The 26411-nt window shown below is 38.6% G+C and overlaps 2 protein-coding genes across 2 annotated transcripts in view; one reads left to right on the top strand and one right to left on the bottom strand.

Moving 5' to 3' along the window:
• The window catches only part of c3h8orf74 (chromosome 3 C8orf74 homolog), a 36688-nt gene extending 27232 nt beyond the window's left edge, over positions 1–9456 (top strand). Inside the window, exons 3-4 of the mRNA XM_072549048.1 lie at positions 997–1400; positions 9199–9456. Of these exons, the coding sequence (XP_072405149.1) occupies positions 997–1400; positions 9199–9396 (602 nt within the window). The 3' untranslated portion in view covers positions 9397–9456. The remainder of the gene's footprint in view (positions 1–996; positions 1401–9198) is intronic.
• Positions 9457–10798: 1342 nt separating this feature from the next.
• LOC140463493 (transcription factor Sox-7-like) lies at positions 10799–23684 on the bottom strand. The gene is made up of 2 exons (XM_072557520.1): positions 23339–23684; positions 10799–13347 (listed from the first exon to the last, which is right to left on the bottom strand). The coding sequence occupies exons 1-2, from the start codon at positions 23565–23567 to the stop codon at positions 12482–12484; spliced, it is 1095 nt and encodes a 364-aa protein (XP_072413621.1). The 5' UTR covers positions 23568–23684; the 3' UTR covers positions 10799–12481.
• Positions 23685–26411: the final 2727 nt, after the last annotated feature.

The following is a 26411-nucleotide window of genomic DNA, read 5'->3' as shown; positions in this document are numbered from 1 at the left end:
TTTAAGCAAATGCCAGAAAGAACCAAGCTGGAAAGAGAGAAGTAAAAAGAGGAGGATTTAATGTTTGCAACAAGCATGACTACTTTTGCATAGTAGCACCACGACGCACAGCCATCTATTAAATTCACTAACCAATGTAATGCGTACCTATTGTTATCAAGGAATAACTACATCTTGTTGTTACAAATGCCTCTTGTTGAGAATCAAGTTAAAAATCACAACACCAGGTTATAGTCCAATCAGTAATGGTTATTCCTTTACCATTGTTAACAAACTAGTTCTTACAGACAGTATTGTAAGGAATTTCGGTAGCACTTCTCTATCCCAACTATTAGCTGGCACTGGCTAACTCTGGCAGCACATGTAACAAATCTCAAATTTTAAGTTTAACAAAAGTTTTAATCCATAGCAAATACGTGCTTTTGAATGTGTTAATGTGTAGTGTCACAAATCTTTCCTAGGGAGTCTTTTGGAAGAAGTAACTTGGAAGGTTTATAAATAGGCTAATTTGTAAACTGTACACTATCATGATCGAAGTCCTTCTTTCACCTTTCATAGCTCACCCATATACCTTATTTTTAACCTCATTGCTTTTCACTTTATGCAGAGTGAACAGCTTCTGTAACGATAGCTGAAAGAACTTTAACTATACATGGGTATTTTCCAACTGTTGCTGAAACCTCGTAACTTGTAGCTCACTCAAATCTACTTGAAGACACTTCTGACATTGGAAAGCCATAAGTTTCCAAAAATTCCACAATCTGCAGGTTCTGTATAACACAGGCCAGCACAATTATACTTTCACACTGAACTCCACGGGTCCAAAAACCTGCTCAGCTCCTTTCCCACTATGTTGATTTTTAATATCCATCCTATATCTTCTATATCTCTTTATTTATATTTCTTACCGAACTGTCATCCCAAAACCAAAATTACTATTGATATTGCAAGTACATTGAGAAAAAAGAATAAGGTATTTAATTTTTTCATTTTCAGGGAAAACTATGCAAGAGGCCCTTCGTAAATTGAGAAATAAATGCAACCAATACCAATGTAAACTGAATCTTAGTCGCCTCCAACAATTAGTCAATTATTTCTTTGGAACATTCTTCAGACATTATCGTCTCTATCAATTTGTACTGTGTGAAGCCAGAGAGATTGATCAAATCACGCATAACCTTGAAGTTCACATACCCCCAGATATACCACCTCTGAAAGATGGAATAGATACTGAGCTTTGGAAACATCAGCAATACATGACTGAACTCAGTATGGCTGAAGCTCAGTTGCAGGCTGATATGTCAGCTTTCCGTGAGAACATGCAACTGAAAAATGAACAAGAACTGGAGAAATTTTATGAAGATCTTAAATTTCAAGATAAAGAAATGATTGAAAGAGCAGTAAGTGAGCTATACCTTTCTTTTAATCAGTCACACATTCCTGTTCATTATATGTTAGTATGCTGTGTCACAAATCTTTCCATGAGACTATCTTTTGGGAAGTAAAATGAAGAAATTCAGATGAGCATAAGTTATAATGTAGGCAACATATGATAATGTATGTAAGCTTTCAACAGAAACCGATATGCTTGTTTTATTATTTATTCAGAGGCTGAGGGCTTTTCTGGCTGGACCAGCATGTATTGCCCAATCCTAATTGTCCCTGAGAAGGTGTCAGTGAGCTGCCATCTTGAACCATGGCAGTCCTTGGGATGTACAAACACTTACAGTGCCATTTGAAAGGGAATTCTACATTTTGAACTTAGTGATCATGAAGGAACAATGACATGGTCCCCAATCATGGTATGAGGGGCCAATAAAGGTGGTGTGTTAGCAAATAGGATTCACTCAGGATCAGATTCAAGTAAATTGTTAAGGCAGTCTCTGGTTACTTGGATCCTGACTATTACTTTTATGCATTGGTCAAAGCAAAGCTGTTTTGTGTTGATACTCTGATGCTCTGTAAATGTAACCTTAATGTACTTGAGGTAGGAACATAGTACACCTGCAGTGTTTATTCAAGAGATTTAAAAAGTCAAACATTTTAAAGTGGAATTCTTTTCACACCTAAGGGGAGGTTAAATTAGCTCCTAAAAACTGTGTGATGATCACAATGTGCGATTGACCCATACTTGTTCTTTTTATTGTGTATTAAATTTGTGTTGGCTGATGCTTAAATGAGTGTTGCTTAGAAACAGCAGCATCCAGAAGAGATAGCACAGTTGCTTGGCTGCATACATCAGCAGAGAGTCCAATATCATGAGGGGTTATAAAGTCATAGAATCATAGAGATGTACAGCATGGAAACAGACCCTTCTGTCCAACCCATCCACGCCGACCAGATATCCCAACCCAATCTAGTCCCACCTGCCAGCACCCGGCCCATATCCCTCCAAACCCTTCCTATTCATATACCCATCCAAATGCCTCTTAAATGTTGCAATTGTACCAGCATCCACCGCTTCCTCTGGCAGCTCATTCCATACCCGTACCACCCTCTGTGTGAAAAAGTTGCCCCTTAGGTCTCTTTTATTTCTTTCCCCTCTCACCCTAAATCTATGCCCCCTGGTTCTGGACTCCACGACCCCAGGGAAAAGAGTTTGCCTATTTACCCTATCCATGCCCCTCATAATTTTATAAATCTCTATAAGGTCACCCCTCATCTTCTGACGCTCCAGGGAAAACAGCCCCAGCCTGTTCAGCCTCTCACTATAGTTCAAATCCTCCAACCCCGTCAACATCCTTGTCAATCTTTTCTGAACCCTTTCAAGTTTCACAACATCTTTCTGGTAGGAAGGACAACAGAATTGCACACAATATTCCAACACTGGTCTAACGAATGTCCTGTACAGCCGCAACATGACCTCCCTACTCCTGTACTGAATACTGTGACCAATAAAGGAAAGCATACCAAATGCCTTCTTCACTATCTTATCTACCTGCGACTCCACTTTCAAGGAGCTATGAACCTGTACTCCAAGGTCTCTTTGTTCAGCAACAGTTCCTAGGACCTTACCATTAAGTGTATAAGTCCTGCTAAGATTTGCTTTCCCAAAATGCAGCACCTCGCATTTATCTGAATTAAACTCCATCTGCCACTTCTCAGCCCATTGGCCCATCTGGTCAAGATCCTGTTGTAATCTGAGGTAACCTTCTTCGCTGTCCACCACACCTCCAATTTTGGTGTCATCTGCAGACTTACTAACTGTACCTCTTATGATCGCATCCAAATAATTTATGTAAATGACAAAAAGTAGAGGACCCAGCACTGATCCTTGTGGCACTCCACTGGTCACAGGCCTCCAATCTGAAAATCAACCCTCCACCACCAGCCTCTGTCTTCTACCTTTGAGCCAGTTCTGTATCTAAGTGGCTAGTTCTCCCTGTATTCCATGAGATCTAACCTTGCTAATCAGTCTCCCATAGGGAACCTTGTCGAATGCCTTACTGAAGTCCATATAGATCACATCTACCACTCTGCCCTCATCAATCCTCTTTGTTACTTCTTCAAAAAACTCAATCAAGTTTAGAGACATGATTTCCCACGCACAAAGCCATGTTGACTATCCCTAATCAGTCCTTGCCTTTCCAAATACATGTACATCCTGTCCCTCAGGATTCCCTCCAACAACTTGCCCATTACCAAGGCCAGGCTCACTGGTTTATAGTTCCCTGGCTTGTCCTTACCACCTTTCTTAAACAGTGGTACCACGTTAACCAACTTCCAGTCTTCCGGCACCTCACCTGTGACTATTGATGATACAAATATCTCAGCAAGAGGCCCAGCAATCACTTCTCTAGCTTCCCACAGAGTTCTCGGGTACACCAATCAGGTCCTGGGGATCTATCCACCTTTGCCCTTTTCAAGACATCCAGCACTTCGTCCTCTGTAAGCTGGACATTTTGCAATATGCCACCATCTATTTCCTTACAGTCTATATCTTCCATATCCTTTTCCACAGTAAATACTGATGCAAAGTACTCATTTAGTATCTCCCCCATTTTCTGTGGCTCCACACAATGGCCGCCTTGTTGATCTTGGAGGGCCCCTATTCTCTCCCTAGTTACCCTTTTGATGCTACTTAAAACCAGTCTGGTAATTCTAACGAGAAGGTGCATTATGCCTGCAAGAAGTTGTCAAAATCATTCTAGACTGATTCCTAAGCTGTGATACCTTGTTGAATGGCTGAATATGGATGAGAACAGGAGGTCTTGTTGCAAGTCATGAAGTGAAAGTGAGCCATCATATATGCAGAGGTTAGGAAACCCTCTAGTCATATTCTTTGGAGGCAATAGAAGGAACTACTATAGATGCACTGCATGAGGTTTAGCAATCTTGATGTAAGTTGTTGAAGAGAACAAGTTCAAACTTCAATGGCATATCCTACTAACTTCTTTTAAGGTGAGAGGAGAAAGAGTTAAATAGACACGAGGGTAATTTTTTTACACAGAGAGTGGTTTGTATGTGGAGTGAGCTTCCAGAGGAAGTGGTGGACAGGTACAGTTGCAACATTTAAAAGACATTTAGATAAATATGTGAATAAGAAAAGTTTGCAGGAATATAGGCTAAACACAGGCAGATGGGATTAGTTTAGTTTGGATTATGGTCAGCATAGATTGGTTGGACTGAAGAATCAATTTCCATACTGTATGATTCTGTAACTCTATAACTGCACCAATAGCCTTATCTGTTGAATCCAAATTGAGGCTTGGCTGGGAGCCCAAAAACCAATATTTTGTTGAAAACCTGAGCCCTTTTGAAAAGTGCAGCTGTGGGTAGCATGGTGGCTCAGTGGTTAGCATTGCTGCCTCACAGCACCAGGGACCCAAATTTGATTCCAGCCTCAGGTGGCTGCCTGTGTGGAGTTTGCACGTTCTCCATGTCTCAACCTAGGTTTCCTCCAGGCGCTTGGTTTCCTCTCACGGTCCAAAGATGTGCAGGTTAGGTGGAACGGCCATGGTGAAATTATCTGTCGTGACAAAGTATGTGCAGGCTAGATGGGTTAGTCATTGCTGAGTGGCCTCTTTCCACACTGTTGGGATTCTGTGATCCTAAGTTTGCTTGATTGATAGCTTTGATCTCTGCTGCCAGTTCCCCAAAGTTTACTTACATAGGTTTTAATGGTTCAAGCATTGTAGGCTCCACTATTGATACTTTAAAGGTCTGGATGATTAGCATTTTTATTCCTCTGTAGTAAAAAGATTTCCATAATGTAGTGAAAAATAATACATGAATAAATTTTCATAAAATCTCTTTTACACATCTTCTTGCCACAATCAGGTATATAGGTAAAATGCAATATGTAGTTTGTCAATGGGCATGACACAAAGGGCTTGTAAAACCATTGGTGGATGTGACGGCATTGGGTCGTGGGTGAGGAGAAATAACCAGGCATAGAAGACATGATGAAAGAGATGCTTTCAAAAGATTCTCTCAGGCAGATCATGGTTCGTAATACCTATGAGGACTATCAACCATGATTCTTTAAAAAGCTGGCCTGACTCCAAGAAAATTCCTTAACAGTGAGACATATTGGAGCTCCATATAACGGTTTGTAAAATCATGAGGGCATAGATTAGGTGAATAGTAAAAGTCTTTTCCCTAAGGAAGGGGGCGTTCAAAACTAGAGAGCATAATTTTAAGGTGCGATTTAAAAGGGACCTGAGGGGCACCGTTTTCACTGAGAGAGAGTTCATGTGTGGAATTATCTGCTAGAAAAGTAGTAGATGCAAGTGTAGTTACAACTTTAAAAGACATTTGGACACATACATGAATAGGAAGGCTTAGTGGGTCAAGTGCAGGCAAATGGGATGAGTTTAGTATGAAAAACCTGGTCAGCATGGAATAGTTAGAACCTAAGGGTTAATTTCCATGCTGTATGACTCCATGGCTCTACACAGGTTTTGGGTGCAAAAGTCCCAGGAATGGTGTTGGGAATCAGAGAAATGGAATGTTTGTGCAATCTTTAGAGGAGTCATCCTGACAATCCAGGCCATAATTTAGTGAGTGGATCATGTATTCATTTGATAATATGACAAAGCATAACTTGTAAGTTTCAACTTTTAATTCTTAAAAAAAGTTGCATTTAGCAAGTTTAACAGTAGAGGGCAGGATTGTTCTGCCTGCAGAGCTTCTCACAGATAGTCCCAGTGACTGACACTTCATGAAGCTCGTATGAAGTTTTACTTGTTTGTTTTCCCCTCTTCGTTCCTTTCTCGCTGAGTTTTCATCCTTAAAGTGAGTTAGTACAGACAGAAAATGAAGTCCCTCTTCCCATTTGTGATGAGTAACTTAATGTTTAAATTAATGCTTCAAAGATTGAAGACAACTTAAAGAAAACAGTTTTATGCATTTAAAGCTAACTTTTTTTCGTGAACTCATACGCATAATTAGAGTGGCAGGTAGAGGTGGAAACTACAAGAGCTATATTGTTGAGTGGGAAGCCAAGCTGCAGGCCTATCTTAAAAGTCAAAGAAGGGTTGCAAATTTGACCCTTTGTTTGACTGGCTTTGACAATTTCGTGCCAACAAATGTTGGGTCTTCCTGGACATGGCTCTGGTCTGGAAAACTTTGTGGACCTAACTTCAGCCAATCAGGATTATGCCCAGCCTCCAGGTCAGTGGAGATAAGGAGATAAAATTAGTATGAACTTCAGTACAAGATGCCATTTTGGGGAGATGGCATAGTGGTGATGGCACTGGATTCATAATTCAGAAGCCCAGCATAATGCTCTTGGGGACATGTGCTCAAACTTCACCATGATGAAATCTGAATTCACTAATAAAATCTGGAACTGAAAGCTAGTCTCAGAAAGGGTGATTGTAAAGTGATTATTGATTGTTGTCAAAACCCATCTGACCTGTTAATATCTTTTAAGGAGGAAACTATACCATCCTTTGCCAACCTGGCCTACATGACCAGATCCACAGAAATATCATTGATTCCTAAATGCTGCTCCATTCAGGATTGGGTGTGAAATTGAGATTCAAGATTAATGATTAAGTATCATGAAATGACAGTGTGTTAAATGCTGGCCTCACTAGTGATGTATACAGCCCAAGAAAGAATAAAGGGAAAAAAATGTTGCCTTCCTTTGTTTTTGAAGGATAGCGGGGTAATCCAGGTAATTACAGACCGGTGAGCCTGATGTCGATGGGAGACAAGCTGCTGGAGGAAGATACTGAGGGATAGAATCTATTTACATTTGGAAGAAAAATCAGTAGTAGGCAACATGGTTATGTGCAGGAAAGATCATGTCTTACCAACTTTATAGAAGTCTTTGAGCAAGTGACAAAGTTGATTGATGAGGGAAGGGCTGTAGATGTCATAGACATGGATTTTAATAAGGTGTTTGATAAGGTTCCCCATTGTAGGCTGATGGAGAAAGTGAAGTTGCATGTGTACTAGATAGATGGATAGAGAACCGGCTGGGCAACAGGAGACAGAGAGTAGTAGTGGAAGGGAGTTTCTGAAAATGGAGAACTGTGATCAGTGGTGTTCCACAGAGATCCATGTTTGGACCACTGTTGAATGTGATATACATAAATGATTTGGAGGAAGGTATAGATGGTCTGATTAGCAAGTCTGTAGATGACAGAAAATGCAGCAGGATATAGATAGATTAGTGTTGGGCGATAAAATAACATACGGAGTTCAATCCAGGTAAATTTTGGAAGATCCAATTCGAGAGTGAACTATATAGTAAATGGAAAAGCCCTGGGAAAATTGGTGTACAGAGAGATCTGTGTGTTCAGATCCATTGTACCTCGAAGATGGCAAAGCAAGTTAATAGAGTGGTCAAGAAGGCAAGTTAATAGAGTGGTCAAGCTGCTTTCCTTCATCTGAAAGGGTATTGAGTGCAAGAGTTGACAAGTCATGTTACAGTTGTTTAAAACTTTGGTTCAGCCACATTTGGAATACTGCGTACAGTTCTATCACCACATTACCAAAATGATATGGATGCTTTGGAGAGGGTGCAGATGAGGATCACCAGGATGTTGCCTGGTATGGAGGCGCTAGCTATGAAGAGAGATCAAGTAGATTAGGATTATTTTCATTAGAAAGACAGAGGTTGAGGTGGGACCTGATTGAGGTCTACAAAACCATGAGGGATAAAGACAAGGTGGATAGCAAAAAGCTTTTCCCAGAGTGGGGGACTCAATTACAAGGGATTACAAGTTCAAGGTGAGAGGGGAAACATTTAAAAGAGGTATGCATGGAATGTTCTTTATACAGAGGGTGGTGGTGCCTGGAATGCATTGTCAGCCGATGTGGTAGAGGCAGGTACAATAGCGTCATTTAAGATGTATCTAGACAGATACATTAAAGGGCAGGGAGCAGAGGGATACAGATCCATAAAAAATAGGTGACAGATTTAGATAGAGGGCCAAAGGGTCTGTTGCTGTGCTATAATTTTCTTTGTTCTTTGTTCTCTACATCAGGCTTTCAATCAAGCAGACAGATTCTTTAACCAGCTGCCTCATTCAGTAAGAATTTCTGGCAAGTTTTCTTCAAGGTGCTTCCAAGGAAGTTTGGAAACATTCCCCAGACCTGGCATTGCTTTGCCACATTTTTGCTTTATTCCACAAGTGTGGACTGGATCAGGCAGAAAATCAGTAGATCCCTAAAGGTCTTTTTATGGCGTAAAGCAAATTTTTCGAACTTCATGTTTCGAGCTCGTATAAAAATTGACATATGATGCAATTTAAATATCCATCAGAGGTAATGTGAAGGAGCCGGTGTTGGACTGGAGCGGACAAAGTTAAAAATCACACAACACCAGGTTATAGTCCAACAGGCTTAATTGGAAGCATTAACTTTTGGAACGCTGCTGCTTCATCAGGTAGCTTTCAGACCACTGCTCCTTCATCAACTACCTGTTGAAAGAGCAGCACACCAAAAGCTAGGGCTTACAAATAAACCTATTGGATTATAAACTGGTGTTGTGTGATTTTTAACTTTATCCATCAGAGAGACATTCGACTAAGTAGTTATAATAATTCTCAGACAGCTTGATTGACTGCATTGCAGAATTTGTGCAACGAGAAATGTAGAATCTCAGAAATAATATGCATTATTTTGGAGATCCAGCAGATTAATTAAAAAAGATTAAGTCTCTTTCCCTTTTTTAGTTTAATATTTACTTGCTGATTTGGACATTCTTTCTTAATGTATTGTTTTGAATTGTTTAATTTTCAGAATCTAGAAAAAGTTGTCAAGAATGCCCATGATATACAGATAATGGTAACTTCTGAAATTCTGCAAAAAGAGATTGAAACAGCATTTCAAATCCTAGATTTAAAAATCCAGAAGACAGCCACAGCCCTTCCAGGTTCCAAATCATCTCGATCCTTTACAAAGGAAATGAAAACTAAAAGAATGAGTATTAAGAAATAAGAACGTTATAAGAATGCAGTTTTAATAATTGTGACATTTTTATTAAGAAAATAAAATTTATACCCAATATGCAAAAATCTGGTTATTTCAGTGAATGAAAGTCAATAATCAAAGCCATCTTCATTTTCACATTTATTGGAAATTTCTTGTTAGTTATTGCATTAGTATATTTATGTATTCAAAATGATGTGGTCATATTCTGCATGTCATAGATGCTGATCTTTTTCACCATTTTTCCTGTTAACCAAATAGCAAATGTCTAAAGTGAACATTTGAGTTATGGCTTGAACTTTATTTTATACTATTTAGATCATGCCAAGATTAAATGGTATCTTTATAATTATACTTCCCATTGTGTCAAACAAATAATTTGTCTTGAAGTTACTCTGATTTATTTTTGTTTGTCGCGCTCTGTTTCATCCAGTTGTCTGAATTCTTCACCCAACTTTCTCGGCATGTTGATTTTAATTCTGACAGGTAGTTGGGATTTGAATGAGTTAAATCGTGTCCTGTATATTTTTGGATATCATGGGGTTTTTATACCTTACTGAATTGGTCATATTTCAAATAATTTGGAATAACTACTATCTTAATTTTGCATGATAAATAATAGTTAATTTTAAACCTGAATTTCATGATATTTAATAAAACAGTAATTTTATAACCCACATAAATTTATTGTAAAAATTCATCTTTACTATAATATGCACTGTTATTAGAATTTCATTCATATTTATTAAATAATCTTTAAAAGCCAAATACATCATAAATATGAAGTTCTGCTATTACTTAAACTTCAAATTGTTAGCAGAAATAACTCCTTTCTGATCTCCTAATGGAGTCACTGGTCCCAGATGATGTTATTCAGTGAGTTTTTCCAGATTGACATCAAGTGTTCATTCCTCAGTCTGATGACTGTAGTAAAATAACTACAAACATCCTGATGGAGAGGGAATGTAGAGTAGAAACAGTGTTATCAGGCAGGAAACAGAGCTGTGTCCACATCCGCCAGTTCAGAATCAAATTCCCAAACTTGGAAAAACAGACAGTGGCCATGGTTGGTTAGTGAATTGCATTTCTTTTTATTCTAAATCAGTTAAACAGATTTCAGCACAACCTAGTTCAGTAAACAGACTGTAAATTGCAATTGAATTTTTACTTCACAAGTCTATACGAATTCAAGACAGAATAATTTTCTGGAATGGTATTATTAATAGCTTCATCAGCAATTACAATCCAGTTGTGAACCTGTCAAAAATGTCAGTTTTATTAAATGCATTTCATCAAATGTTGTTAAAATTAGGTGAATCAATAAACTGGAACAGGGTAATAACTATGCATATTATGTACATCATAAAGTACATCTAAACACGATATGGATAGATTTCAGCGCTAGTATAAGTTCAACAGATTTAATATTTTATTTTAAAATTTCTTACAAACATTTACAAAAGCAGGAAATAAATCTTTGTCAATCAGTCATGGTATAGTTAAGTAACAAAATTACTGCTGATCAATTAATACATCAGAACAAGGTCTCTTACCAATCTGAATGAATTGCAAAGGCTTTCTGATAATTGATGATAGCACTCAGTAGAGAATAATTGAGCACTGACTGTCGTTAAAGAAACAGATAAAAACTTATTTAGATATCATGCTTTTCTTGACCACTGGACTGTTCACTGTGCTTTACAGACAATGAAGTACTTTACATTATAACAGTGATTATATTTCAATGATTTGGGTCAATTTCAAACTAGTGTGTCAAAAAAACATTTCATTTTAATTATACTCTAGATCTCGAAAATATTCTTAATAAATCTGATATAACTGACAAAGAAAACTATTAATAAAGTGCATAGGCTACATTCTTTCTAGATATTTCCAAATACTAATTCCTCTCACCTACACCGTATTCATATTAGCACATTTTCTGAGTAACCAGATGCAAATAACTTCCATTAAAGCTTCTGAAAAATTGTAACAATAATCTTTTATTATTTATACAATACAAAGTTTTTAATTTCCTCAATATTGTAAATAGTTGGTGGGTTTTCAAAGTATATAACTTCTTTCAGGCAATTAATAGTTCTTATGTATTACCTTTTGACTTCTTTATTCGTTCATGGGCTGAGGGCATTGCTGGCGAGGCCTGATCTTATTGCCCATTCCTAATTGTCCAGACGAATGCTAAGCATCAACCATATTGCTTTTAGATATTAGAAACACCATGTTAGGTCTAATCAAAAATGGTGCTGTTAGTTCAATTAAACTTTAATGCACTTTATATAATCTAAACTTTTTAGGGCTGCCAAGTTTGGTTTCAACAACCAAGAAAAGAATTTGTAATGTTTATGAAACACTAATTTTAACGAGATATGAATCAGCACTTTTTCATGACAGGCCAGTCAGATCAGCCATTTTTAAAAAAATCACGTTGAATTGTAGGTGCATTTATCGGCCATCCCGAGTTGCTCTGGAGGAGAGGATGGTAAGCTGCCTTCTTAAACACACTGCAGTCCTGGGCTGTAGATAGAAAGGGAGCTAGGGGAGGTGAATTATTTTTAATGAAAATTCCTATTTTTTCCCATCATTAATGATATTTTTAAATACTGATGTTATGGGACTGCATGACTGTGAAATGTGCAGTTTCTCAGACTGATATATAGATGGACTCCATTTTATCAGAAGTGCAATTACACTTCCATGTTTGCTTAGGATGCAATAAAACAATCAAGATAATAACTAGTGAAGAAGGACAGTACTTATGAAATCATTCAGAAAGCATATGTAAAGATTGAAAACAAACAATCTAATAAATCACTTGTTAAATACATCTTAACCTATTTACAAGCATAAAAAAGCTACAGTTTTTTTTAAAACAGTGACAGAAGAGTTGGCAAGCCAAGTAGCTGTTTGATTTTATAAATGTCAAAAGAATTTATCTACATAAATATATTTGTGGTCTGTCATTTCTGAAAAGCATGACAACGTTATTTTACTACCCTGAGGATATTTCCATGCCCGAAGATCTTTATAAGTAATACTGTTGTCACTCAGAAAAATATAAGTCTATTTGTTTCTTCTAGGAGCTACTGTAGCTGTTGTAATAAGCTGCAGTAGCATCTGCTAATACAGATATAAGGCTCCTCTCTGAATTTGTGCCTCCTGGTGAACAAATGTCAGGTAGATGTGAATTAATTACCATTCCTGCTTGATTTAGATGACTAGAGTTGTTCAAATACTGATCGAACTCATTGCGGTCCACTTCTCCTAAAAGTTCAGCTTGGGTGATATGTTCCAGATTATCTAGGTGATGGTGATCATGGGGAGGAGAAAGGTGAACTGATGTGCTCGAGTTCATGCACTGTGGAGCCGGCTGCTGGTTCCGGTTATAATAAAGAGGAGGTGGAGGATGGCTGGCTGCAGAGTGCATCATGGTAGATCTATTCTGGGGAATTGAAATCTGACTGAGATGTCCACATTGGATAGGGCTTTGACTGTAGTCTGAATGATACATTAGTCCGTTCATCTGGGAAGGAGAATCTTCTGTACACTGAGTTGGAAAGAAGCTATGATCGGCATCAATCACATCTAAAGGGGACATCTCAGGAGTGGGTAGCCCATAGTTGTCAAAGCTGTTGTTTGTTGTCTGTGTTTCCCTGAATCTGCTGATTACAGGAAGTCTTGAGGCTCGTGGATAGCCTTTATCCTCTTCCTCCTCCAGAGGTCCCCTGCACATTCTTCCACCGCGGACAGGAGATTTATCGTGGGGGAAGTTGGTGAGCAGGAAGCTAGGATCTACACGTTTGCAGAGACGTTTGATCTGTTTTTTCCTCCGAGGCCTGTATTTGTAATTGGGATGATCCTGCATATGCTGGACTCGTAATCTTTCAGCTTCCTCTACAAAAGGCCTCTTCTGTGAAGGAGTCAGTGCTTTCCATGATTTACCTAAAATATATCCCATGAATTCAATCAGAAGTTTCAAAAACATATTTATCTGCAACAAATTATTAAACATCATCTGTTTATCACTTCACTAATTCAATAATGAATATTTTAATTGGATAAATTTTATAAGGTATCATTCTTTGACACATTGAAATAATAAAAATGTTTTTACTCTTCAGTGCTATGACTATAAGGTAATTAAATCTCAATAGTAGACAATTTAGTCTTAATAAAAAAAGGAACTAAAGTCAGATTAAAATGTTATCATGCTGACATAAATATTATCCTGCATTCTGAGCCAGGATTTACAGCTGTATTTTCTTTCACAAACCTGACAGGGCTTATATTACTAAACAAATGCCAGGTAGTTTTCTGGAGGTCACTTGCATGTACTCTCCAGTTGGCTAGCTTGCAATTTGGACACACATGCCTCCACTGTCAGTTGGACTTTGACTTGAAAAATTAACTGTTAAGCATAAATAGGGAAGTATAATGTTAGCATTATCAGAATTTGATTAGTTTCTTTATCTTGTCTCAATGTAGTTAAACATTATGAATAATAACTGAGACTACATTAGTGCAACATTGTGACTTCACATATTAAGTTTTTGAAAATTAGTTTTCGTTTCTGTGGTTATATAGTGTTTAGTGAATGTTCCAGTAAACAGTGCCACTTAACACATTTTCAATTTTGTTGATATTTCAAGAAAGTTTTACTTCTTGTGCATGAAATGCATGTTCATGGTTCCAATTGTTGCATATATCAACTGTCTAGAATTTATATTTTTACTGACCCCAATTAATTCTAAATTTAACCTTATTAATTTAGTGAAGCTGTGGAAAGTCTGTTAATTTTAAAACACCACCTTCTACTTAAGCAAACAAAATCCAAGGTATATTTTATCATAGAATTCCAAACCACAACTTTATTTTTGTTTGTTTCATTTGGTCTATGGCCTGATCATCTTGATGATGACAGTTTCTTTGCTGCCTAAGTAAAAGATATTGTGACACCTGTCCTGTGTCCACCGATACAATTCTTATCTATGTTTTCCCATCATGTTCCAAATAGAAACTCTCCAAAGAATCGAGCTTGTAAATGCACTGACAAATGTAATACTGACGTATCTTAGACCTTCTAAGATTTGCTCCATAAATTATGCTGACCAAGTTGATCTCATCCAGAGAGTATGATAAGTGTCAGCACTTCCAGGAGAGAAAGAAGAAAAATATACTCTAATTGTCTGATAGCAATTCAGTTGACCAAGCTAGAAAAGTAGCCTTTATAGCTGTAAGATGATAATGCTTTTAGCTCAACAATAATTTCCTCAGTTGACAAGTAGTCTGCTGCAACTAGCTACCTAGGATAAACGGCCTTACAGTGAGACACTGGAAGACTTTTGATACATATATGCTTATTTTCTTCCGGTTTGAAGTGTGAAAAGAAAATACGTAAAATCTGTAGTAACAGGAAATAGGCGAAAATATCTATTTCTACCATCGTTCTTACCCTTCTTCCCATTTTGAAGGAACTGAAAGGCTGTTGAAAGTCAAGCATGATAACTGAATTCTGAGTTTCCATTCAGAGCACAGCAGTACTCTAGCACATGGTCCTTAAGCCCTAGCTCTGGTAAACATGTTCCACAACTCTATGGAATTTGTTAAATAGGTTGTGTTTAAATTTGAGGAAAATGTGCGCTTTACATAGGCATAATAAAAATTATAGATTTTCAATAGCACATCAGCAAACCAAAAGATGAAATATTTAATAGAAGTGAAAAACTTTTCTTGCATTAATTTAACTAGTATTTATCATTATTAGCTTGATCAGAGGCAGCTTGACTCCTACTTGCAATCCTAACCAGGATTTGGGCAGCACGGTGGCTTAGCAGTTAGCACTGCTACCTCACAGTGCCAGGAACCTGGGTTCAATTCCTGCCTCAGACAACTGTGTGGAGTTTGCACACTCTCCCTGTGTCTGTGTGGGTTTCCTCCCACAGTCCAAAGATGTGCATGTTAGGTGAATTGGCTTTGCTAAATTGCCTGTAGTGTTAGGTGCATTAGTTAGGGGAATAGGTCTGGGTGGGTTATTCTTCACAGGGTCAGTGTGGACTTGTTGGGCCAAAGGGCCTGTTTCCACACTGTAGGGAATCTAATCTTCATTTGACTTTAGCTGATAGTTTTCACCATCAAATTAATGAGGTTACAGATAGTAAAATTGTCAATGACTATTTTTATTTTGCGACTGGAATTTTCAAATCTCAACCTGCATTGTGCCGGTACTTGTTGGCAAGCATGGCCATGTGCAAGGTTTCGATCCATTGATGGATCACAGGTGGGTTCCTGATGCTGGAGTGCCAATTTGGGACCTTCCACAATGACTCACTAACAATCCCAACATCCTAATGATGGGGGTAGCCTTTGAACAGAATTTAAAAAATGTTAACATTAAAAATGCCAGACTGTCATGATGGAGTGTCAGCCTCTCCACTATATGGTCAATGGGCACAGTTATAGAGTCATAGAGATGTACAGCATGGAAACAGACCCTTCAGTCCAACCTGTCCATGCCGACCAGATATCCCAACCCAATCTAGTCCCACCTGCCAGCACCCGGCCCATATCCCTCCAAACTCTTCCTATTCATACACCCATCCAAATGCCTCTTAAATGTTGCAATTGTACCAGCCTCCACCACATCCTCTGGCAGCTCATTCCATACCCGTACCACCCTCTGTGTGAAAAAGTTGCACCTTAGGTCTCTTTTATATCTTTCCCCTCTCACCTTAAACCTATGCCCTCTAGTTCTGGACTCCCCAACCCCAGGGGAAAGATTTTGTCTATTTATCCTATCCATGCCCCTCAGCCTCCGACACTCCAGGGAAAACAGCCCCAGCCTGTTCAGCCTCTCCCTGTAGCTTGAATCCTCCAAACCTGACAACATCCTTGTAAATCCTTTCTGAACCCTTTCAAGTTTCATAACATTTTTCCGATAGGAAGGAGACCAGAATTGCACGCAATATTCCAACAGTGGCCTAACCAATGTCCTGTACAGCTGCAACATGACCTCCCAACTCCTGTACTCAATACTCTGACCAATAAAGGAAAGCATACCAAACGCCTTCTTCACTATCCTATCTACCTGCGACTCCACTTTCAAGGAGCTAGGAACCTGCACTCCAAGGTCTCTTTGTTCAGCAACACTCCCTAGGACTTTACCATTAAGTGTATAAGTCCTGCAAAGATTTGCTTTCCCAAAATGCAGCTCGTCGCATTTATCTGAATTAAACTCCATCTGCCACTTCTCAGCCTATTGGCCCATCTGGTACAGATCCTGTTGTAATCTGAGGTAACCCTCTTCACTGTCCACTACACCTCCAATTTTGGTGTCATCTGCAAACTTACTAACTGTACCTCTTATGATCGCATCCAAATAATTTATGTAAATGACAAAAAGTAGAGGACCCAGCACCAATCCTTGTGGCACTCCACTGGTCACGGGCCTCCAGTCTGAAAAACAACCCTCTACCACCACCCTCTGTCTTCTACCTTTGAGCCAGTTCAGTATCCAAATGGCTAGTTCTCCCTGTATTCCATGAGATCTAACCTTCCTAATCAGTCTACAGCCCCACAGCCTGGTGTGTGCAAGGGCTATGGCACAGAGTGGTGCATAGCTTTCATTATTAATGACTGAAGCAACTGGATTCTTGCAATTATTGCTCTCAACTTTGTTGAGTTTAGATTTCTTGTAACTTTCTATAGTAGGTTAATTGCTATGCTCTCGTTTAATGGGTTTCATAAGATTGACAATTTCTGAATAAGCTTACACAAAAATGGAAAATGGTGGGAATAGTAGATGAGTCACTAGAATAAATTAATTAAGGTTTAAGTTGTCGACCTCAAATCGGTAAAGGGTCCACTCCACCCTCATCTCTGAAAACTTTAGCTCATCATCAAATGTTAAATCATTTGCCTTATCCACAGATGCTGACTTCTGATGAGATTCTGGCACTTTTTCAGTTTTTATTTTAGATTTCCAAAATCTGCAGTTGTTTTTGTGAAGTTTTGTTTTCAGAGTAATCTCACAGGAAATTGCTAAGCTGCCATTGGATTGTTTCTGATATCTGCTGACAGTGGCCATTAGTGCAGTATTAATTTAGTGCAATGAAATGTGGCAAAGTAGACGTTCCAGCTATATCTGTGCAAACTTCAATAACTCCACTTTGTTCATAGTAGCAAACAAAGACTAAAGTGACATAAGACTACCTGAGTCACACAGTCAATCTCAAATGAGGCATAATGACATTTAGGGCTGCATTTACCACTAACTTACTAACTTGCCGATGCAATGAAAAAGCAGGGCCAGAAGAAAAACTATGCTTCCTAAAGTCAATGTTGATGCCATGAGTTGTGAGCTCCTGGACCTCACTACAGTGCTGATAATGTAATTCAAACGATATTAGTATAGTTTACTTAATACAATATTGACACTTTTTTTTAGAATTAAGATAAAGAGGCCTTAACAGACCATAGGGCTGCTCTCTCAGAGAGACAACTGGTGGTGGTTTAACTTGAGAATTACTCGGGATCTTTTCGAAACATATAAAATTATGATGGAAGTAGATAAGACAGAAATAGATAAGACAGAAGTAGAGAACACGTTTCCATTGGCGGGTGAAACTAGGACAAGTGGGCATAGCCTCAAAGTTAGAGGGAACAGATTCAGGACTGAATTGAGAAGGAACTTCTTCACTCAGAAGTTTGTGAATCTATGGCATTCCCTGCCCAGTGAAGTGGCTGAGGTTTCCTCAGTAAACATTTTCAAAGTTAAGATAGATACATTTTTGAACAGTACAGGAATTAAGGATGATGGTGAGAGGGCAGGTTAAGTGGAGCTGAGCTGAAAATGTGTTGCTGGAAAAGCGCAGCAGGTCAGGCAGCATCCAAGGAGCAGGAGAATCGACGTTTCGGGCATGAGCCCTTCTTCAGGAATGAGGAAAGTGAGTCCAGCAGGCTAAGATAAAAGGTAGGGAGGAGGGACTTGGGGGAGGGGCATTGGAAATGCGATAGGTGGAAGGAGGTCAAGGTGAGGGTGATAGACCGGAGTGGGGGTGGGCGCGGAGAGGTCAGGAAGAAGATTGCAGGTTAGGAAGGCGGTGCTGAGTTCGAGGGATTTGACTGAGACAAGGTGTCTTCTTCCTGACCTCTCCGCCCCCACCCCCACTCTGGCCTATCACCCTCACCTTGACCTCCTTCCATCTATCGCATTTCCAACGCCCCCCCCTCCCCCAAGTCCCTCCTCCCTACCTTTTATCTTAGCCTGCTGGACACACTTTCCTCATTCCTGAAGAAGGGCTCATGCCCGAAACGTCGATTCTCCTGCTCCTTGGATGCTGCCTGACCTGCTGCGTTTTTCCAGCAATACATTTTCAGTTCTGATCTCCAGCATCTGCAGTCTTCACTTTCTCCTCTAAGTGGAGCTGAGGCCATGAAAAGACCGGCCATGATCCTATTGAATGGCAAAGCAGGCTCAAAGGGCTAGATGGCCTACTCCTTATGTCTCAGGTGAGGGGAGACATCAAGAAGAAGAATCCTTCATGGTAACCTTAGCCATAGTAGAATTAAACTGACACTGTTGATATTACTCTGCATTGCTAAACCAGCTATTTGGCCAACTGAGCTGAATCTCTCATTGGAATTAGGTATAATAATATGTTAAATTATATGTCCAGATCAATTGGTCGAAGAGATAAGCAAATCTCTTGTGGGCGGCACGGTGGCACAGTGGTTAGCACTGCTGCCTCACAGCGCCAGAGACCCGGGTTCAATTCCCGCCTCAGGCGACTGACTGTGTGGAGTTTGCACGTTCTCCCCGTGTCTGTGTGGGTTTCCTCCGGGTGCTCCGGTTTCCTCCCACAGTCCAAAGATGTGCAGGTCAGGTGAATTGGCCATGCTAAATTGCCCGTAGTGTTAGGTAAGGGGTAGATATAGATGTAGGGGTAGGGGTATGGGTGGGTTACGCTTCGGCGGGGCGGTGTGGACTTGTTGGGCCGAAGGGCCTGTTTCCACACTGTAAGTAATCTAATCTAAATCACCTTTGAGGGTTTAAGCTGATACCATCAATGCCGGGAAGAGATAGTGTGGTTGATAATAAGCATTGGCTGATATTAAATACTGGTAAATCATTTTACCACTTTTTAAAATGTCCTTTTATGAATATACGAGAATGAGCACTGATCACGGCTGGTCTTTTAAAATATAGAACAGGTACCTCAATAATCCTTTTGCTTAATTTTATGAAATATCATGCTAAAACCCAAAGCTTTACTAGGGCCTGTTAAATTCCACACTGTGTCCCATGACTTTCTTTGTTTTTAACAATAAGATGGGAAAAAAAATCATTGACATAAAGTTTGAAAATATTTAGAAATTCAGCAGATTTGGTGCCAATCCCTTCACCATACATCAATACAAGTTTTTCTCTCAACGTGTGCCTTCTCTGAAGCAACTAGGTCTCATTTCCTGGTTTTTTCTTCCTTGCAGTACAATTTTCCTGGCATGTAATTATTCTGTTCTTCCACTAATTATATCATCATAGTGATATTGATTATTGTTACAATGGAGGACAATATCTGGACATTTCCTCCCCAGTTTTATCACCAATTAATTTCTTTCCTGCTTTTTTATCTCTACTGTAGGAATTGAACCTTGCAAGAACAACATACATTTATGCCTTCGATTTTAAATTTGAAAAGATGTTTGTAGAATGCCATGTATTTCAGGTTGTATTAAAAGGAAGCTGTTTAAAATGTGGAATATTTATTGGTATAAATTAGAAATTAAACATTAACATGAAGATATTGTGGTTTCCACATGATGTATGAGCAGTTATTATTTTAATGTTCTGCTATTTAGATGGTTTCTGCATTATAGACATGATTAAAATTATCTGAAGGACACCAATCCAAGGAGCAGTCATTGATTTGTACTGATTTTAGCTACTGCAGTGAATTGTGAATTAGTTTTCCTATAGCTGATCATCAAATGACTCTGGAAAAAGAAGTTTTAATATAGATTTGATGAAGAATCATAGAATCTTTACAGTGCGGGGCCCATTGAGACCTTCTGAAGTACATCCCACCCAGACTCACAAATCTGCGTTTATCATGGCTAACCTACACATCCCTGGACGCTAAAGGCAATTTAGCATGGCCGATCCACTAACCTGCACACCTTTGGACTATGGAAAGGAACCAGAGTATCCAAAGGAAAACCACGCAGACATGGGGAGAACATGCAAACTCCACACAGACACTTGCCTGAGGGTGGAATCGAACTCAGGTCCCTGGTGCTGTGAGGCAGCAGTGCTAGCCACTGAATGACTGTGCTGCTTAGAAGACATAAATCTTTGCCCACTACGATGCATTTATGGATTGAATACCCTCCTGAAAGTCATGTTCTAGCACCAATTATGAGAAAAATGACTACTTATGTGAACTACCAAACAGTTGGTGAGATTACCCTCATGGAAATCGTAGAAATGTACAGCACATGAAATCAGCTATCATGTCTATACCAGCTGAGAAAAAACAACCATCCTGCCTAATATCAAATTCCATTTCTTGGTCTGTAACCTTGTAGGTCAGACCTTTTCAAGTGTATATTCAGGTGATTTTTAAGTGTGATGAGGGCTACAGCCTCCACCATCTTTTTAGATAGTCAGTTCCAGACTCTAACCATATCATTAGCAAAAACAAATTCTTGATTCCCCTCTAATCCTTCAACCAATCACTAAGTATAGATTAGATTAGATTCCCTACAGTGTGGAAACAGGAACTTCAGCCCAACCAGTCTACACAAACCTTCCGAAGAGTAATCCACCTAAACCTATTTCCCTCTGACTAATGCATCTAACACTGTGGCAATTTAGTATGGCCAATTCACCTAACCTGCACATCTTTGGACTGTGGGAGGAAACCAGAGCACCCGGAGGAAACCCACACAGACACGGGGAGAACGTGCAAACTCCACGTAGACAGTCGCCTCAGGCTGGAATTGAACCCGGGTTCCTGGTGCTGTGAGGCTGCAATGCTAACCACTGAGCCACCATGGTGCCCAAATGCCCACTGATTACTTCCTTCCCTGTTAAGCAACACAGGTTTGTTTTCTTAACTCTATCGAAGACTCTCATTATTTTATACATTTCGATTAAATTTCTCTTCAGCTTTCTGGGTTCCAAAGAAAACAACGCTAGCTGTCTGCTCTTTCTTCATGTGGTAAATTTCCCGTTCTGTTTTTGTCATGTTTTATATAAATTTCCTCCAAAATCTAAAAAGAGTAAAACCTTCAAGAAAGGAGCAAAATATCAGATGAGATAACGGCAAGATTTTCCTGTGTGGAAGTCTAGATTGAGGGGACAAAATCACAGGATATGGAGTAAACTCCTTAGGTAAGGAAACATTTCTTCACTCAAATTCCACACTGTGGAATTCTTTACCACAAAAGGCACTATCACTTCTCTACCACTATAGAGGACAAGTCACTGAATCTATTCAAGAAAGAGGTAGATGACCTCTTTATATTTTAAAGAAATCAAAGGGTTGGGGAGAAAGTGGGAATTTGTCTTTGAGATGGAGGTCAGCCATGATCGTATTGAATAGAGGAGCAGACTCAAAGGGCTCAATGGCCTACTGCTCTGCTCCTAGTTTGTATGTTTCAAAAGAAATGAAACAAGTAAAACACAATATAGTTGGAGACCAAGGTACAAAATGTATATATTCACCTGTATATTAAAGTGGTAAAATTATTTATAAGAAAATACGTCTTGGAATAATTTATTTCTAACTTGTTAGTATCACTGGTGCTTTTCATGAAGAGTAGTAACTGTTCTTGTTGCTGTGATTATAAAACTAAATCACATTAATCATCTTCTCCATTCATTCAATTCTGTGTCTGAAAAAGACTCTCCCTGCCTCAGACATCTCTAACCATTATGATTTCATGTGTTCAAATCTTTGAAAAAAATGTTTTTTGTCTATTTAATTCTTTGACGTTCCATGAGATGAACCATAAGCCTGAAATTATCAGGCAAGAAAACTGTCACAATGCAAACCTAAAATTAAAATTAATCATTGGATATGGTATAAATATCATACCAGCTATAGATGTTTGAAAAAAGTATTGAAAGATTTTATTTTAATTTGAGTGGCTGAGCAAGATATAATTCAATAGTGCTAACTACAGTAATTAACTAAATCTCTTCAACATCACTGTAACCTGGGACTGGAGAGCCCTGAATGTGTGCCTCACCATCGAATACAGCAAGACAATTCACTATTGTCTGCTGGTTATGTATGTTTACTCCAAATTAAAACTACTACTTTGGTGATTCAAGTTTGATTCAGTTTTCTGGCAAGTAGCAAGTAATTTGTTGAAACAGTTGAATCTAAAAATAATCTACATAACATCCCTATTTAAGTTTTGATGAACGAATTAAACTCTGATAACATTTTCTAATCAATTATACCATGCCAAGACTACCAAAAGTTAGTTCCGGTGATGTATTTTAATCTATTCTATTTCCAGAATAACTTTTTGTTTGTACAAAAAGATAATTATATATGTTATCTTTCTTTCCAATGCAAAATGATCCTTTCAAGAAGTTAAATTGTAACATAACTGATATATTTTAAAAAAGGTTAATAACTTTTAGGACAATTTAATGTTGTTTTGTAAAAACCAAAGTAGGTGATGAAATTTTAATTATCAAAGAGAAAATTTTCATTTTTTTGTCAAGTTAGACCTAGACAATTCATAATCATTTGTGTCTACATTTACTTAATAAAAACAATTTGCTAATATATTTAGAAATTAAAGCAAGTCAGACTAATAAAGATCTACCTCATGACAAAATTGATATTTAGTTTATTTTAAAATACTTCAGATGGCTTTGTTGTATTTATGCCAGGCAACAATTTTTGTATATACTTACCCAGCATTTTGCTGAGCTCTGCATTGTGAAGGTCAGGATTTTGGATTGCTAGCTTTTTTCTCTCGTCCTTAGCCCAGACCATGAAGGCATTCATGGGTCTCCGGATTCGTGGTTCAGCTCTGTTCCTGCCTGAAGATTCGTGAGCTGTAAGCCCTGCCCTGGGCTTTCCTTCCCCAGCAGGAGAGTCCAAACCCTCTGTCCATGAATATGGGCTCATTATTGTAGCCATTACTGTGGATCAGATCACTTCAATTAAAGATAATCTGTCTAACTTTTGGAAATGTATATAAATCTGAGTAGGATTAAAACACAGCGATGCTGATGCTTAAATCTAGTAAGAAAATTTCCCAGATCAGGAAGTGTGTCCGAGATTCATTTATTCCCTCAGTGATGGCAAATATAGCCAATGACCATGAAGCTGTTTTTAATAAAAGCTCCTCCCTGAACTGGTTCTGCAATCAAACAGCTCAGACGTGTAACAACAAACTTAAAATTACATTTCAATTTAAGAAGTTTTTGTTTAGAATCTTTCAACTTTCAATAAGGTTATTTTCCATCGTCAGTGTTATAAATTGAAGGCACTTTAGTATCATTCAATTTCTTTAAGTATACTTGCAGAGAATTATAACAGAATTCAGTTGCTTAAGTATTATCAATACTGCTCTTAGGAGTTTGTGCATAATAAATGTTCCAACCTAAACAATTATTTATGTACAATCCAAAATTGGCACATACTGACCATGAAGGGAATTTCCTCAGTTTGTTAATAGTTGTACATTATTGTTATCTAACTAGCCAGTGTTAATATAAAGCAGGCAGTTTCAAAATAAATGGTTGAAAGAAGTGATTGCAAGGAAGTAATTCATTTTGTGCTCAGATTGCACTATAATTCACAAAAAATAAATTCTAATGATAGTATCAGATCCCAAATATTGGATTTCATAAAATTTTTAAAATGTGTTCATGCCTACATTGGACAAACAGGCAGAAAATTAGCCACCAGGATACATGAACATCAATTAGCCACAAAACAACATGACCCTCTCTCGCTAGTATCCCTGCATACTGATAAGGAAGGACACCACTTTGGCAGGGAAAATACATCCATCCTAGGACAAGCCAAATGGAGACAAGCATGAGAATTCCTAGAAGCATGGCATTCCAGCCGGAACTCTGTCAACAAATACATTGACTTGGATCCCATTTACCACCCCCTGAGAAAAGAGAACAGGAAATGACATCACCATAGGAAATGAAATCATCACAGGAGATAACATCACCACAGGAAATGACATCACCAACCCAAAGAAATCCAAACATATAAATAGAAAGCAGGAATCATCAACAGTGCTTCTTCTGGAGGCTCACTGAAGCTGTTACTTAGTATGGTGATGAAACATCTGAAAATGAACCTTCCAGCTCAATGAGCAAACCTACATCCTGAGAATCAGTGAGCATAGTGACCAAATAATCATTCCTGTACATGCATTTTATCTCTGTGTGTATAAGCCCAACCTGCTCAATCTTCCTTCAAAAGACAACTGCTTCATCTGAGGAATCAGTATAGTGAATGTCTGCTTCCAAACCACTTCCAAAACAAGTAAATTCGTCCTTAAACAAGGAGGCCAAACTGTATATAGTACTGCATAGGTGAGTCACTAGTGCTTGTTGCAGTAGGAATTCTCTGCTTTTATACTTCACCATCTTGCAATAAAAGCCAGCATTCCATTTGCCTTTCTAATTACTGGCTCACCTTTTGAGTTTCATACACAAAAATATACAGATGTTTCTGCACAACAGCATTATTTAATCTCCCCTGTTTTCAATGATATTTTGTTTTTCTTTTTTCTGGCCAAAGTGGATAGGCTCACATTTTGTCATATAATATTCCACACTCGTTAAGGCCCCCTACCATGTCTGTTTGCAGATTTTCGTGCTGATTATTTCTGACTTTATGACTTTAAAGAGTCATAGACGTATACAAAATGGAAACAGGCTCTTATCACTAAAAGTCCTGCTCCTTGCAGCCTTAGTTTTAACGGCCTGTAAGTAGCGGTTAAAGTTACATTGACCTTGACATCCTTGCTTCCTTCCAAGGGCCAGTTGTGGACTTGCTGCCATCTCACAAGTAGCATTTCTTTTCCAGAGCTGGACAGTGCATTCAATTCATGACTGACCCAATCTCATAAAGACAGAGGGCATTAGATTTAATTTCCATCACTGGATTCTCTGCATACATAGCATCTTTGATGCACCTATGTGATCATTAAGGCAGCCAGCAATTGGCCAATAAAGAGGAAGAACTTCAACTCCGTCAGTATTCAATGATTTTGACCACAACAAGAGCCTTCTCCATGTATATGCTAGCTTTTGTTGCAGCTGCTACACTGCCTTCACCCTCCATCAATTGACACTGGCTGAGATCTTCAGTTGAACCCTAAAGGTTCATGGATAGATTCTAGATGTTAAGGGATATCCCTTGAAGAGATGGCTACTCAACCCTCTGCAAGACTCACACAGACAGACAGAGGCAATAAACCAATATTACCTGCTCAGTGGGAGCAGACAATTAGAAATCTGAAAATGCCACTCTTGTATTTGTTGGGTGCTGCCTTCCAATATCCTTCTGCAAGGGAATGTCATTCTGGTGGTCAAGTACCCTTCATAATATGACCCTCAAGAGAAGTTAACCTTTGTTACAATTATGAAGCTTGTATGATTATTATATTTTGGTACCATGCCTTTAAAGCCAGGATAAATGAAAGGGGTGGTATGGCTTGTCCTGATATCTGTCTGACAGTGTGCTTGGATAGCTTGATTGTTAAGGATCAAGGGAAGACTCAGAAGAAGGTGTAATGCTTGTTGTCTTGAAAACGATGGCCCTGAGTAAACCATAAGTATACTATGAGTCTGCTAAAGTCTTGGAAAGATACTATATGTAACATGCTGCAAATAGTTGAACTGTAAATAATCAATTTACTCTAGGTTGAAAAGAAATTGTGATCAAGAATAAGTGCCTAGAATTTCTACTGAGAATCAAAGCTAATATGATTCACATTGCCATGGGGAAGAA

The sequence above is a fragment of the Chiloscyllium punctatum genome, chromosome 3 (genome assembly GCF_047496795.1).
Source record: "Chiloscyllium punctatum isolate Juve2018m chromosome 3, sChiPun1.3, whole genome shotgun sequence".
NCBI lineage: Eukaryota > Metazoa > Chordata > Chondrichthyes > Orectolobiformes > Hemiscylliidae > Chiloscyllium > Chiloscyllium punctatum.
This window is presented reverse-complemented; position numbering and strand designations above follow the sequence as displayed.

Excerpts from the sequence above, each read along its gene's own strand:
- LOC140463493 (XM_072557520.1), bottom strand. The coding sequence starts at position 23,567 with ATGGCTACAATAATGAGCCCATATTCATGGACAGAGGGTTTGGACTCT. Across the intron at positions 13,348-23,338 it reads AGAGCTCAGCAAAATGCTGG|GTAAATCATGGAAAGCACTG; the intron begins GTAAGTATATAC and ends GATATATTTTAG.